This window comes from Peromyscus leucopus, chromosome 12 (genome assembly GCF_004664715.2).
Source record: "Peromyscus leucopus breed LL Stock chromosome 12, UCI_PerLeu_2.1, whole genome shotgun sequence".
NCBI classification, from domain to species: domain Eukaryota; kingdom Metazoa; phylum Chordata; class Mammalia; order Rodentia; family Cricetidae; genus Peromyscus; species Peromyscus leucopus.
Window position 1 is genome coordinate 81,017,843 of NC_051073.1, and position 13,322 is coordinate 81,031,164.

The 13,322-nt window shown below is 39.7% G+C and overlaps 1 protein-coding gene across 8 annotated transcripts in view; it reads left to right on the forward strand.

Annotated features, from left to right (window-relative positions):
• Positions 1 to 13,322, forward strand: part of Fgd4 (FYVE, RhoGEF and PH domain containing 4) — a 201,445-nt gene that overhangs the window by 161,977 nt on the left and 26,146 nt on the right. For all 8 annotated transcript variants that reach the window (XM_028894705.2, XM_028894700.2, XM_037209958.1 and 5 more), the window contains 3 exons: positions 3,876 to 3,934; positions 4,220 to 4,366; positions 11,129 to 11,301. In XM_028894705.2, the coding sequence (XP_028750538.1) occupies positions 3,876 to 3,934; positions 4,220 to 4,366; positions 11,129 to 11,301 (379 nt within the window). The remainder of the gene's footprint in view (positions 1 to 3,875; positions 3,935 to 4,219; positions 4,367 to 11,128; positions 11,302 to 13,322) is intronic.

A 13,322-nucleotide genomic window follows, 5' to 3' on the forward strand; every position in this document is an offset into this window, starting at 1 on the left:
TGAATAACAACCACAGATCCCCCTCTCCTTCCTCCTCCCGTGCTGACCCCTAGCCTTTCCCCCCAACCCACCTCCAATTTCTACTTCTCCAAGGCAAGGCCTCCCGTGGGGAGTCAGCAGAGCCTGGTCCTTTCAGTTGAGGCAAGTCCAAGCCCCTCCCCCTGCACCAAGGCTGTGTAAGGTGTCCCACCATAAGCACTGGGCTCCAAAAAGCCCTCTCATGCACCAGGAACGACTCCTGATCCCACTGCCAGGGGGCCCCTTAAGCAGGTCAAGCTACACAACTATCTGCTTATGGAGAGGGTCTAGTCCAGTCCCATCAAAGCTCCACAGTTATTGGTCCACAGTTCATGAGTTTCCACTAGTTTGGTTTGGTTATCTATCTCTGTACATTTCCCCATCATGATCTTGATGCCCCTTGCCCATAAAATCCCTCTTCTCTCTCTTCAACTGGACTCCTGGAGCTGGGCCTGGTGCTTGGCTGTGGATCTCTGCATCTGCTTCCATCAGTTACTGGATGAAGGCTCTATGATGACAATTAGGGTATTTACTAATCTGATTACCGGAGTAAGCCAGTTCAGGTACCCTCTCCACTATTTCTAGTAGTCTTAAGGTGGGGTCATACTTGTAGATTCGTGGGAACTTCCCTAGCACCCTGTTTCTCCCTATCCCCATGATGTTTCCCTCTATCATGGTATCTCTTTCATTGCTCTCCCACTCTGTCCCTGTTCTAGCTCGACCATCCTATTCCCTTATGTTCTCATCCCTCATCCCCTACCCTTATTTCTCTGTTAAGTTTCTGTCTGGCAGACCTGTCCATTGGTGAAAGTGGGGTGAAGTCTCCCACTACTAGTGTATGGGGTTTGATGTGTGATTTAAGCTTTATTGTTTTTTGTTGTTGTTGTTGTTGTTTTTTGTTTTGTTTTGTTTTGTTTTGTTTTTACAAATGTGGGTGCCCTTGTATTTGGGGCATAAATGTTCAGAATTGAGACTTCATCTTGGTGGGTTTTTCCTGTGATGAATATGTAATGTCCTTCCCGGTCTCTTTTGATTGATTTTAGTTTGAAGTTCATTTTGTTAGATATCAGGATAACTACACCAGCATGCTTCTTGGGTCCATTTGATTGGAAAGTCTTTTCCCAGCCTTTTATTCTGAGGTAGTGTCTATTTTTGAAGTTGAGGTGTGTTTCTTGTATGCAGCAGAAGGACTGATCCTGTTTTCATATCCATTCTGTTAGCCTGTGTCTTTTTATAGACAAATTGAGTCCATTGATGTAGCACGAATTGTTAGAAGGTCTTATTAATAAAAACAAACCCAGAACTAGGTATTGGGGTGAACGCTGAGAGATCAGAGAAACAGAACCAGTCACAGCTAACCTCACCTCACCAATTCCTCAGCTGATCTTGTTTCCTTAAACTGGATCTCAGCAGAACTGCTGCTCAAAATCCTAAAAGCTTAACCAGACTCTAGTTCCTGGTCCTCACACCTTATATACCTTTCTGCTTCCTGCCATCACTTCCTGGGATTAAAGGCATGAGTCACCATGCCTGGCTGTTTCCAGTGTGGCTTTGAACTCAGAGATCCAGACAGATTTCTGCTTCCTGAATGCTAGGATTAAAGGTGTGTGTGTGTGCCACCATTTTCTGGACTCTATATCTAGTGGCTGTTCTGTTCTCTGACCCCAGATAAGTTTAATAGGATGCACAATATATTGGGGAACACAATATCACCACACATTGATATTAAGGGATATTAATGGCCAGTGATTGTTAATTCCTGTTATTTCTTGGTGGCAGTGTTGTGTGTTTCCCTTCTTTGGTATTTGTTGGTGTGGGATTATCTATTGCCTGTGTTTTCATGGGTATATCTTAACTTCCTTAGGTTGGAATTTTCCTTCTAGTGCTTTCTATAGGGCTGGATTTGTGGATAGGTATTTTTTAAATCTGGTTTTTATCATGGAATAGTTTGTTTACTCTATCAATGATAATTCAGAGTTTTGCTGGGTATAATAGTATGGATTAGCATTCATGGTCTCTTAGTGTCTGCATAACATCTGTCCAGGACCTTCTGGCTTTCAGGGTCTCCATTAAGAAGTCAGGTGTTATTCTTACAGATCTGCCTTTATATGTTACTTGGCCTTTTTCCTCTGCAGCTCTTAATATTTTTTCTTTATTCTGTATGTTTAGTGGTTTGATTATTATGTGGCAAGAGGACTTTTTTGGGGGGGAGGTCCAGTCCATTTGGTGTTCTGTAAGCTTCTTGTATCTTCATAGGCATTTCCTTCTTTAGGTTGGGAAAATTTTTCTCTATGACTTTGTTGAATATATTCTCTGTGCCTTTGAGCTATTCTTCTTCTTCTTCTATCCTTATTATTCTTAAGTTTGGTCTTTTCATGGTGTCCCAAATTTCCTAGACATTTTGTGTTATGACTTTTTTGGCTTTAATGTTTTCTTTGACTGATGAATCTAGTTCCTCTATTGTATCCTCTGCACTAGAGAGTCTCTTCCATCTCTTGCATTCTGTTGTTTATGCTTGCATTTGTAGTTTCTGTTCATTTACTCATATTTTCCATTTCCAGCATTCCCTCAGTTTGTGTCTTCATTTCCTCTGTTTCAGTTTTCAAGTCTCAAACTGTTTCCTTCACTTGTTTGATTGCTTTTTCTTAGTTTTCTTGGCTTTTTAAAAGGGATTGATTTCTTCCAATTTTTTGTTTGCCTTTTCCTTGATTTCTTTAAGGGAAGTTTTCATTTCCCCTTTAAAGGCCTCTATCATCTTCTTAAAGTCATTTTTAAAGTCAATTTCTTCTGCGTTAGGATGTTCAGGTCTTACTGATGTAGAACCACTAGGTTCTGGTGGTGCCATATTGCTCTTTGTGTTGATGAATGTATTTTTGCATTGGCATCTACCTATTTCTTCCTCCACTTCATACAAATGATGTCATGTCTGGGGGAGCCTCTTTTGGTCCAATCAGCACTCTTGGTCCAATGGGAGCTCTTGATCTAATCAGAGCTCTTGGTCTTATCTGAGCTGGTGGAGTCTGTGTCTCAGGGAGCAGCTGTAGTCTCAGGGGATGGTTGGGCTTGCAGGCTGGAGTAGGGCTTGTAGGTTACAGGGTAGTGATATGGGGGCATGGGTTGTGCTCCTGGGCACACCACACTCCACCCTTTCCTTTTCCTCCCAACACTGTCAGGCCGAGCCCTCAGACTCTAACCGAATCAGACTGCCGTGCTTTCCAAAGAAAGCTGTTTATGTTTAGTAGGCAAACTATAGCATCAGAAGTTTGAGTCATATGATCTAGGAATAAGTCATATCACTTCCTTATTTCTATCATGTGGCAAAAGGAAATGAAAGAACTCACCAACTAGTAGACAAGTTCCTCAGGAGCTACTTTCCAAAATGTTCTGTGTATTCCTTTAATTGTTACTAGTACCAAACTTTACATACAGCAATATTGTCTCCTACATATATCTATGATACAGTTTAATTTTTAAATTATAGATTTAAAATTAAATATTAAAAATATTTTGTAAAATAGAATAATTTTAACTGTGTGCTATAATAAAATTTAAACTTAGGAATTTTTTTTTCCTGGAAATTTCTATTTGCTATTTTTGAGCCACAACAGATAGACTGATTGGCAAAGTACTTCAAACCTGGTAGTGCACACTGTAAATGCAAGTTCATTTCTAAGCCCTATTATATACTAAATTATATATATCATTTTGGAAGTAAATATCCTGTAATTGGAGATAAACTGCTAACAAATAACTTGTGGAAACTGCATATTAGAGATTTCCATCGTCTTTGATCTCTATGTTTCTGTAGTAGCACAGGATGGACAAAACATTTATTTACTTTTCTTTTTCCCACTTAGAATCACTTGAAATTATATCTACAGCAGCAAGCCATTCCAATAGTGCAATAAGGAAAATGGTAAGTGGCTTTCAGAAGACTGGGAACCTTCTGGCTAAACAGCAGTCTGTAACATAGACTCTGACTGGTATAGATTTTTGACCAAAATGAACAGATAAAGGTGAGCAGAAAAGAATGTTTACCAACTTTCTAATCCATTCCCCTCTTTTTTTTAGGATTCACCTTATTAATGTATTTTATACCAAAATGTAAACTTACTCTCAATATCTATTAAATTACATAGATCTTAGTTAAATTTAAATTACCTTATATTTGATCTTGCTGTGTTTTGTTTTAATTTCCCAGGAGAACCTGAAGAAACTCTTAGAGATTTATGAGATGTTGGGAGAAGAAGAAGACATTGTAAATCCCTCAAATGAACTAATAAAAGAAGGACAAATCCTCAAACTAGCAGCTCGGAACACATCAGCACAAGAACGCTACCTCTTCTTGGTAAGTTCGATGGTGTCAGCCAGTTGCACACCGACAGTTCGCTGAAATTCCTGTACATGAAGTGGCACAGTTGCTCACCTCCAGAGTAATCACGTCACGCCTGCTTTAGTCCACACTGGTGGGATTCTCCGCGAGAGTATCTCTTACACTTGTGAGCTGATCACCTGCAGGTAATGCATCCTGGAGACAAGGTAGCCTTCCTGTGACTGTAGTCCATAGAGCACACTTGGGCATGATTCCATTTCTGAAATCCTCCTTTGCTTGATTTTGGTTTTATCTTTCCTTTTGTTCTTATAGGCTGATGGGTATTATTATATCATGTTTGACCAGTTCGTTGCCAAACTATTTCCTGTGACAATTGTCCCCCATCCCTCCACAGTCACCAGTCTATCTGGAGAAGGAAGTGCATGTGCCCCTTCCTTGGCACAGTCAGCTTCTGTCCCTTCCTTAGCATCCTGAGAAGGACAGTTCATCAAGGACTCACTCAGATGGGGAGATACAAGGACCAGTTATCTTGTTCAGTTTCTGTCCACATTACCTTTATTCTTTGTCACTAAGATGAACTCTGTTTCTCTCTATACCTAAAAAGATGAAACAGATCATAAAAATGGCTAACAGATAATAAACTAACATTGAATAATAACTCAGCAAATGTTATATATTATGATTATTGTTGAGATAAGTGTGTAATTAGCCTGTCTAGTGGCTCATTTTCTTGCTGTCAAGCATCATTTTAGCATCTATAATGAGTTGTCTTCAAGACCTGAGAAATTCTAGATTATTTCCATCTTTCTTTGAAAAAAATTATAGGGATTAATTGTCATAGGAGGAATTTTTAATATCCCACAGTGTTTTTAATGTTTTATTACATATATTTATTTGTGTAGGAATATTTGTGTGTTAGTATGTGTGAATATGTGCATGTTTAAGTGTGCGAGTGAGTGTGTGGGTAAGTGTGTGTGTGAGTAATTGAGTATCTAGATGAGTGTGTAGGAGGTGAGTGTGGGAGTGTGAGAGTATAGGGGTGAGTGTGGGAGTGAGTGTAGGGTGAGTGGGTGTGTATGGGGGTGAGTGTGTAGGCCAAGTGGATGAGTATGTATGAGCATGAGTGAGTGATTATGTGTGGAGTGAGTGTGTGGGCATGAGTGGATGAGTGAATGTGTGGGGTGAATGTGTGGGGGTGAGTGTGTGAGTATGTAGGGGGTGAGTGTGTAAGTGAGTGGGATGAATGGGTGAGTGAGTATGTGGGTGAGTATAGGGGGTGAAGGGGGTGGGGTGAATGTGCATATGTGTATGTGTGTGTGTACCCACACCATGGTATGTGCAGAGGTTAGAGGAAAGCATGCAGGAGCATTCTCTCCTTGTACCCTGTGGGTTCTGGGGCTGGAGCTCAGGGGTCAGGCTTGGTGTCAAGCTTCTTTTCCTGCTGAGCCATCTCAGCAGACTCACAGTTTTTGTTTTTCTCTCTTTTTTTTAAAGAACATTTTGTTACCACACTACCCAACTATTTGAATTCTAAGATTGTTAGCTCAAAAACTTAAACAGATATCCACACAAAGCAAAGTGTGGTATATTCTAAGCAATGAAATGGTCCTGTCATGTACATGTGTTTAGGATTGACCTTTGGAGATTGGCCAACCTATCAGGGAGCTTGTCCCTGAAGAAAACTGATTTTCTGTCTCTCAGCAGCCATTGATTGTCAGGAGCTCTTCATCAAGGATGGAACCTTGTAAAATTTCTCCTATCCACATTGTCACATAAACTGACTTTGTCATTATGCAAGTCTTGTTTAAGTAGCCATATTGTTGAGACTTCATGAGTGTAGCTTCCCTGTAAAGACAATATCTAATAGCAGGCCTCCTGGTCCTTTGCCTCTTACAATCTTTCCTGCATCTCTTCTACAATGTCCTCTGTGGCTGATGGTGTAAATGTATCCTTTGGGCTTGAGCACCCCACAGGCCCTTATTCTCTATATTTTGAGGAGTTGTAGATCTCTGTAATAGACTCCACCTTTTGAAAAAAAGAAACTTCTTTGATGAGGGACAAGAGCCACATTTATTTGTGGGTATAAAGCTAATTGTTTAGTATGCATTTAGAAATTATATTGTTTATGAAAATGACAGTAGTAGAGTCTTCTCGGGGCTATGACCTCTCCAGCTACAAGTAGTTGGCTGGGTTCACAGTTCCAAGTATAAATTCTCTCCTATCAAGTGGGTCTTGAGTCCAGTTAGACAGTTGTTGGCTACCTCCAAGATAAAAATACCACTATTACAGTATTGGAGATATTTTTCTGGACCAGTCACTCAATAATAATTTTAGATATTGTCCAAATTCACTATAAAAACTTTGTTTTTCCTAGGTTATAGTTTTATATGTAGCAAAATAGGGAACAAGAGCATACCAGGGCTCCAGGTTCTATTTAGAAGTCCATTACAAAATGTAGGTTTCATTATTGTTTGGGTGAGAATATGATTGCTGTTGAAAACACTGATCCCAAGAGGAGGAGCCATGTACCATGGAGAGAAGCAACAGAGAAGCTCCTAGAACCAGCGAAGAGGCAGAGGACAAGCATCAAAAGTGGGCAAGAGCCCTAGTAGTTCACAAGGGAAAGCAGAAGGACCCAGTAAATGGCTTAGAATCCCTGGTTTGAGCAATTTCAGTGGGATCTGAAGCACAGGGTTCACTGTCCAGTACTGGCCCTCAGGTGATGAGGGTAAGGGATGGTAGCGCAGGTAAATAAACAATATTTGAAAATTGCCTCTGGTCTAGTAGGCTAAATGGGAAGGTGGATTCACATTTAGCAGTGGACTGAGTGGTCCCTTTAGTGTCAGTACGGTGTGAAGATGTCAAATCATCAAATATATGGAATAGAAAGAACTGCTTATACTGGACGGAATTCTCAGCATCAGTGTCTGCCTGCCTGTACGTGTTGATTGCGGATCTTAGTCCTTCCTCCCACCTTGGCCCCTGTTACTTTCTTGGTTTCTGTGGATACCCAGGTTACATACTCACAGCTGAAGATTCAGATCTAGAATACACACAAGTATTAAAACGTGACATCTGTCTTGCTGGATCTAGGCCACTTAACCCAGTATAATATATTCTATTTCCATTCATTTACCTTCAGATTTCTTTATTTCATTTTCTCTTTACAGCTGAATAGAATTCCACTATGTATATGTACCATATTCTCATCATCCCTTCATCACCTGGAGGACAGATAGGTTGTTGCCTAGCTATTGTGGATAGAGTAAAACTTATCTATGGAATAAAATGTTGATTCTTTTGGATATATGACAGAGTGGAGAGCCAGGGCCTGTGGTCAGTCTTCTTTTGGACATATGACAGAGTGGAGAGCCAGGGCCTGTGGTCAGTCTTCTTTTGGACATATGACAGAGTGGAGAGCCAGGACCTGTGGTCAGTCTTTTCACACTGAAAAGACTTTCAAACCATAGCGGCTGCACAGGTTGTAGTCCCAACAGTAATGAAGGAGGGTCCCTCTCTGTACATGCTTGCCAGCCCTTATTTTCTTGATCTTGCCTGGAGTATTGTGGAGTCCCTAATTCTAAGGAGTAAAACACTGTTTAAGGTATTTCTTCTTTTCAGGACTCTGTTTGTATCCATAATCCATTTTTAAGTTGGGTCACTTGTTTTCTTTACTCTTCATTTTCCAGTTCTTTCTGTAGTATGAATACCAATCCTTTATCAGATGTGTAGCTGGCAGAGAGTCCCTTCTACTCTATGGGCTTCCTTTTAACTCAGCTCTGCCCTTTGCTGCACAGAAGTTTATAAGCTTGATGAGGTCCCATTTGTCAATTCTTGGCCTTAATTCCTGCACTAAAGAAGTCTTGTGCAGACAGTCTTTTTCGAACAGATAACTTGTAGGGTACTGTCTGTTTTCTTCTGCACTCTCACTGACTCAGGTTCGCATTGAGGTCTTTTGATTTTTATGCAGGTGATAGGCATGGGTCTGGTTGCATTCTTCTATGTTGACATCTACTTTTTCCAGCATCCCTTGTTGAAGATGCTATCTTTTCCTCTCTGAGTTTCTGACATCTTTGTCCAATGACTGTGGATATACATGCTCAAATTTGGGTATTCTATTTTGTTCATTTTGTCTATATGCCTGTTTCCTACCAGTAACATACCTTGAAATTGGGATTTCAAGCTATATGAGGTCTTTTGTGGTCCCATATGAATTTCAGAATTTAGTTTCTATTTCTGTAAAGAATGACATGGGGAATCTGTGGATTGTTTTTGGTTGAATGGTCATTTTCAAAATTCTACCAATCTATGAGCATGGGAAGTCTTTCCATTTCCTAGTATTTTCTCAATCTCTTTCTTTAGAGATTAAAGGGGTTTTGTTTTGTTTGGTGTGTGTGTGTGTGTGTGTGTGTGTGTGTGTGTGTGTGTTTCTTTTATCATTTTAATTAGGTTTATTCCTAATTTTTTGAGACTATTTTGAATGTTGACGTGTTCCTGGTCTCTTTCTCAGTAGAGGATGCTATAAAAGGTACATGAGAGCAAGAACAGCAAACCACTCCACCATGGTTCTGCCTATAAAGCTAGACAGAGGTTTTCTTTACCAGGTTATTCCCCTATCAGAACCTACCCCAGCTCCACCAGTCCCCAGCAAGCAACAGTTAGCCAATCTGGCCAGTTATGTGACTTTCCTTGAAACCTGATAGCTCATTCTGAGTTCAAGATCCACTTCCGAATCCTGTACATTAACAGATTTAAAGTTTTCATTTTCAATTTACTGATGGAGTAAGCAACTTCAGATTCTTTACTGAGTTTGTAACTTGAAAAATGTGTATAATATAAAATTGTGTTATGTCCTTAAACATTATGCTTAATAGTTATTAAAACAAGTCTCCTGTACTTCTTAACCCTTCTGTTGGATTCCATCAGCACTGCAATTTATATCTACTAGTGATTTTTAACATAACTCTCCTACTTTGTGTAAAAGAGGAGTTGCTACTACACACACCACACTCCCATCCACACTACTGCCTTCTGTTTAAAGAAGAATATCCCCAGGGTCAGTGTGACCTATGGGACTGTGACTAACACTTTAGAAAATATGCTATCTTTTCTTCTGTCCTTCAAAGAGTCACTAATATAGAATGCAGAAAGATAGCTCAGGAACAAATATAGTGGTTTCTGGTTTTTAAAAAAGCTTCTTAATATTCCATGCACATAGATCGTATATTTTGATCGTATTCAGTCCCTATTACCCTCTCCTAACATGCTCCTATAAAATCAACCTCTCCTCAGCAACATGCTTGCTCTCTCGTTTTTTTTCTTTTTTGTGACCTAATGATTAGGATTGTTTAGATAAGTATGAGTAGGGAATTATATACTTGAGTATAGAATACTATACAACTGAAGAAAATGACTCCCCTTTCCCCAGGGACAATGAGGTTTTTAGCAGGTACCATCTTTGTGCAGGTCTTATGCAGGTATCCAGAGCTTCTATGAGTTCATGAGTGTGGCAGGTCGTGTCTAGAAGACAGGGTTTTACAGAACTTACACACTCTTCGGTCCTCTGTCTCTTACGTATACTTTTCTCCCTCTTTTTTGTATTCTCTGGGCCTTGACATAAGAGATAGATGCAGATGTCTCTTTGCAGTTGACCTCTCAACAGTCACTTATTTTCAGCACTTTGAATGAGCATGAATCTCTGCATTTACTGCAAAGAGAAGCGTCTCAAATCAGGGCTGAAAGTAGCCTTTGTTTATGTCTATAAACATAAATAATTAGGAAGCACCTTTACAACATGTCCACTTAACAACACAACAGTAGTAAGTTCCGCTTGGGTTTTTTGATAGATTTTCCTCTTATAGAATCCAAATCCAATCAGGAATCATTTGATTACCCCCATATCAGTCCTGCCACTGTTGGCATAGTAGGCACATCTTATCTAACAGGTTGGTGTTGTAGTTCACATGGTCCACATGGGGATGAGGCATTGATAACTTCTGTCCTCAGCAACACACATAGTACCTTCCAGTACTAATAGAAGCTAGCCATTGAGGAGGAAGCTTCCAGATAAGTGTTCAACTTCTCTACACTTTGCATCCAGAATGTGTGATGTATTCAGCAACAGGGTCTCACCATGTAAGTTCTAATGTGCAACCAAGAGCAGCAGCAATAGCGTTTGTTGATGCTACGTGTTTTGTTTTTTTTTCTGATAGTTTGAATCGCAATGGAAAGTATACTATGAGAATGGAACTCATGGGAAGTCTTAAGTTCTCATGTATCATTTGGGAAGAAGGAAAAAAGTGTAAAGTACATTATATGGAGAAAGAAAGTACTCAGATATGTGATATACTTTGTATGACTCCTGCAGCCTAGTGGTTACTTACATTTATCCTTTGGTTTAAGTTCCACTTTATAAAAAAATGCTAAATGAGGGGTTTTTTTGTGTGTGATAGATCTGAATATTTGAAGTTGTTTAATTTGTCTCACAGTTCAGTCACTCTTTAGTCATTTATTATGTATTTGTTCAATGAATATTTAATTGAATTATAAGAAAACATTCAAGTGTAGTAATATATGCCTATGTCCCTAGCACTTGGGACTCTAAGACAGGATTGGTAGTTCAAGACCGATCCTGGTTACATAGCAAGACAATGGAGAGAAAGAGAGGAAAGTTATATACTCTAAAAAAATTCAGTGGCATTTCTGTCCAGAGTTACATTACTCAGATTTATTTTCTTTATCTTCCTGTTTATTAATTTGTATTCTGTCTCTTTGCAGTTCAACAACATGTTACTATATTGTGTGCCCAGATTCAGCTTGGTGGGCTCAAAATTTACAGTTCGAACCAGAGTTGGCATTGATGGAATGAAAATTGTGGAGACTCACAATGAAGAATATCCACACACTTTCCAGGTGTCTGGGAAAGAGAGAACCCTGGAGCTGCAAGCCAGGTAAGAGAGCCTTTCCCACCACAGCTTCCTGAGAACATCAGATGTCATAAATGACCTAAGGCGATTGTTGCTGTCGTTTGGGTTTTTCCCACAGCGGATGTCCTCTGGAAATCTTGACTAGCTGTAGGTGGAAATTGAGGTTTACTGAGACAAACATCATGTCTTTCCTCTGATCCCTGTATTGCCTAGGACAGAGGTGTGTATAGAGTAGGCATCAGTTGGGTGACTGCAGAGTGACAAGGCACTTAAGTCAAGGCACTGCTGCAATTGAGTCTTGAGACCTGTAGGGAAAGACTTTCCCACACCTCCTCCCCCCACAGCATCATTTAGTGATTATTATCCCATGCTGAAATTATCCACCCTGATAATAAACTGATGCAGAGACAAGCCAGGAGCAGGAAGAGACTCAGCAGACCACCAGGGAAATGCTGAGCCACTGCACTGGGAAAAGAAAAGGACCGGAATTTAAAACACAAAGGGAGCAGCCAGGTGGCTCAAGCACTTGGAGGAGTTTGGTTCCCAGGACCTAGGTTTGGCTCCTAGCATCCTAGTCTCAAAACCGTCCTCTACTGGCCCTGCACACACAGGATGCATCACTTATATATTCAGGCACATATACATGTGCATAAATAATAAATAAATATTTTAAACTTATAAAATAAAAAGTCAACCAACTCCTACATGTCTCCTCCAAAAACTAGCAATTCTATAGTAAAGACCAATAATGAAAGCAATTTGGAATGACTTCCAGACAGAGAATTTCTTTTAAGTAATTTTTTATACAGTATGTTCTTACCACAGTTTCCCCTGCTGCAATGCCTTTCTGATCCTTCTGACCTCGTCACCTAACCAACTCCATTCTCCCTCCCCCGCCCCCAGAAAACAAACAGGCAAACAAACCAGAAATTAAAAAACTGAAAAAGAGAAAGCACAAGAAACACACAGAGAACACACACACACACACACACACACACACACACACACACACACACACACAAACCCCACAAAATTGGAAAGTATAGTATACAAAAGACAATAAATGCCCAAAGTGATAGGAGATGAAAAGGTCTATAAAAATTACCATGCGTTCACTTTGTGCTGGCTGTCTTCTGCTGGGCATAGGGTCTGTCCTTAAGTTGGTTAATATCCCCAGTGAGACTGGAGAAAACTATTATTTCCTTTGCCAGTGAATGTCAATCTGAGATGGAAGCTCATCAGACAGAGGATTGAGCATGAGCAAAGAGCTCAAAGAGGGTATGAATATACTCTAAGAAAACATAAACAGTTTAATTAAATAAGGAAGTCAATTCAAGATATACATATAGAATTCAAGGATAGAAATGTTGAAGGAAAGCCAAACTTATTCTGCAAATAAAAAAAATCACTAACTCAAATTTAAAAAAAGTTCAGTGGAGAACCTAACAAGCAGAATGGATCATGCAGAGAACACATCATAGCTTAAAGACAAGGAAAAGGATTGGATTACTCAGTCAAGACCCATAATAATTTAAAAAACAACAACAGCAAATTAATAGAACATGGGAGAACTATGGGACACTATGAAAGATAAAAAAAAATTCTATGAAGTATGGTCAGAGAAGTATATGCCTGAAACAGAAAAGATCCCAATAAAATCATAAAGAAAAGGCAACTCTTGAGAAGAGAAACTAGTGCAGATGCAAGAGACATAGAAAACACCAACAGGAGCAGACCAGAGATACCCACATCCTATTACAGTCATATGACCAAAGATACTCCCACATCCTATTACAGTCATATGACCAAAGATACTCCCACATCCTATTACAGTCATATAACTGAAAGATACTCCCACATCCTATTACAGTCATATGACCAAAGATACTCCCACATCCTATTACAGTCATATGACCAAAGATACTCCCAAATCCTATTACAGTCAGATGACCAAAGATACTCCCACATCCTATTACAGTCATATGACCGAAAGATACTCCCACATCCTATTACAGTCATATGACCAAAGATACTCCCACATCCTA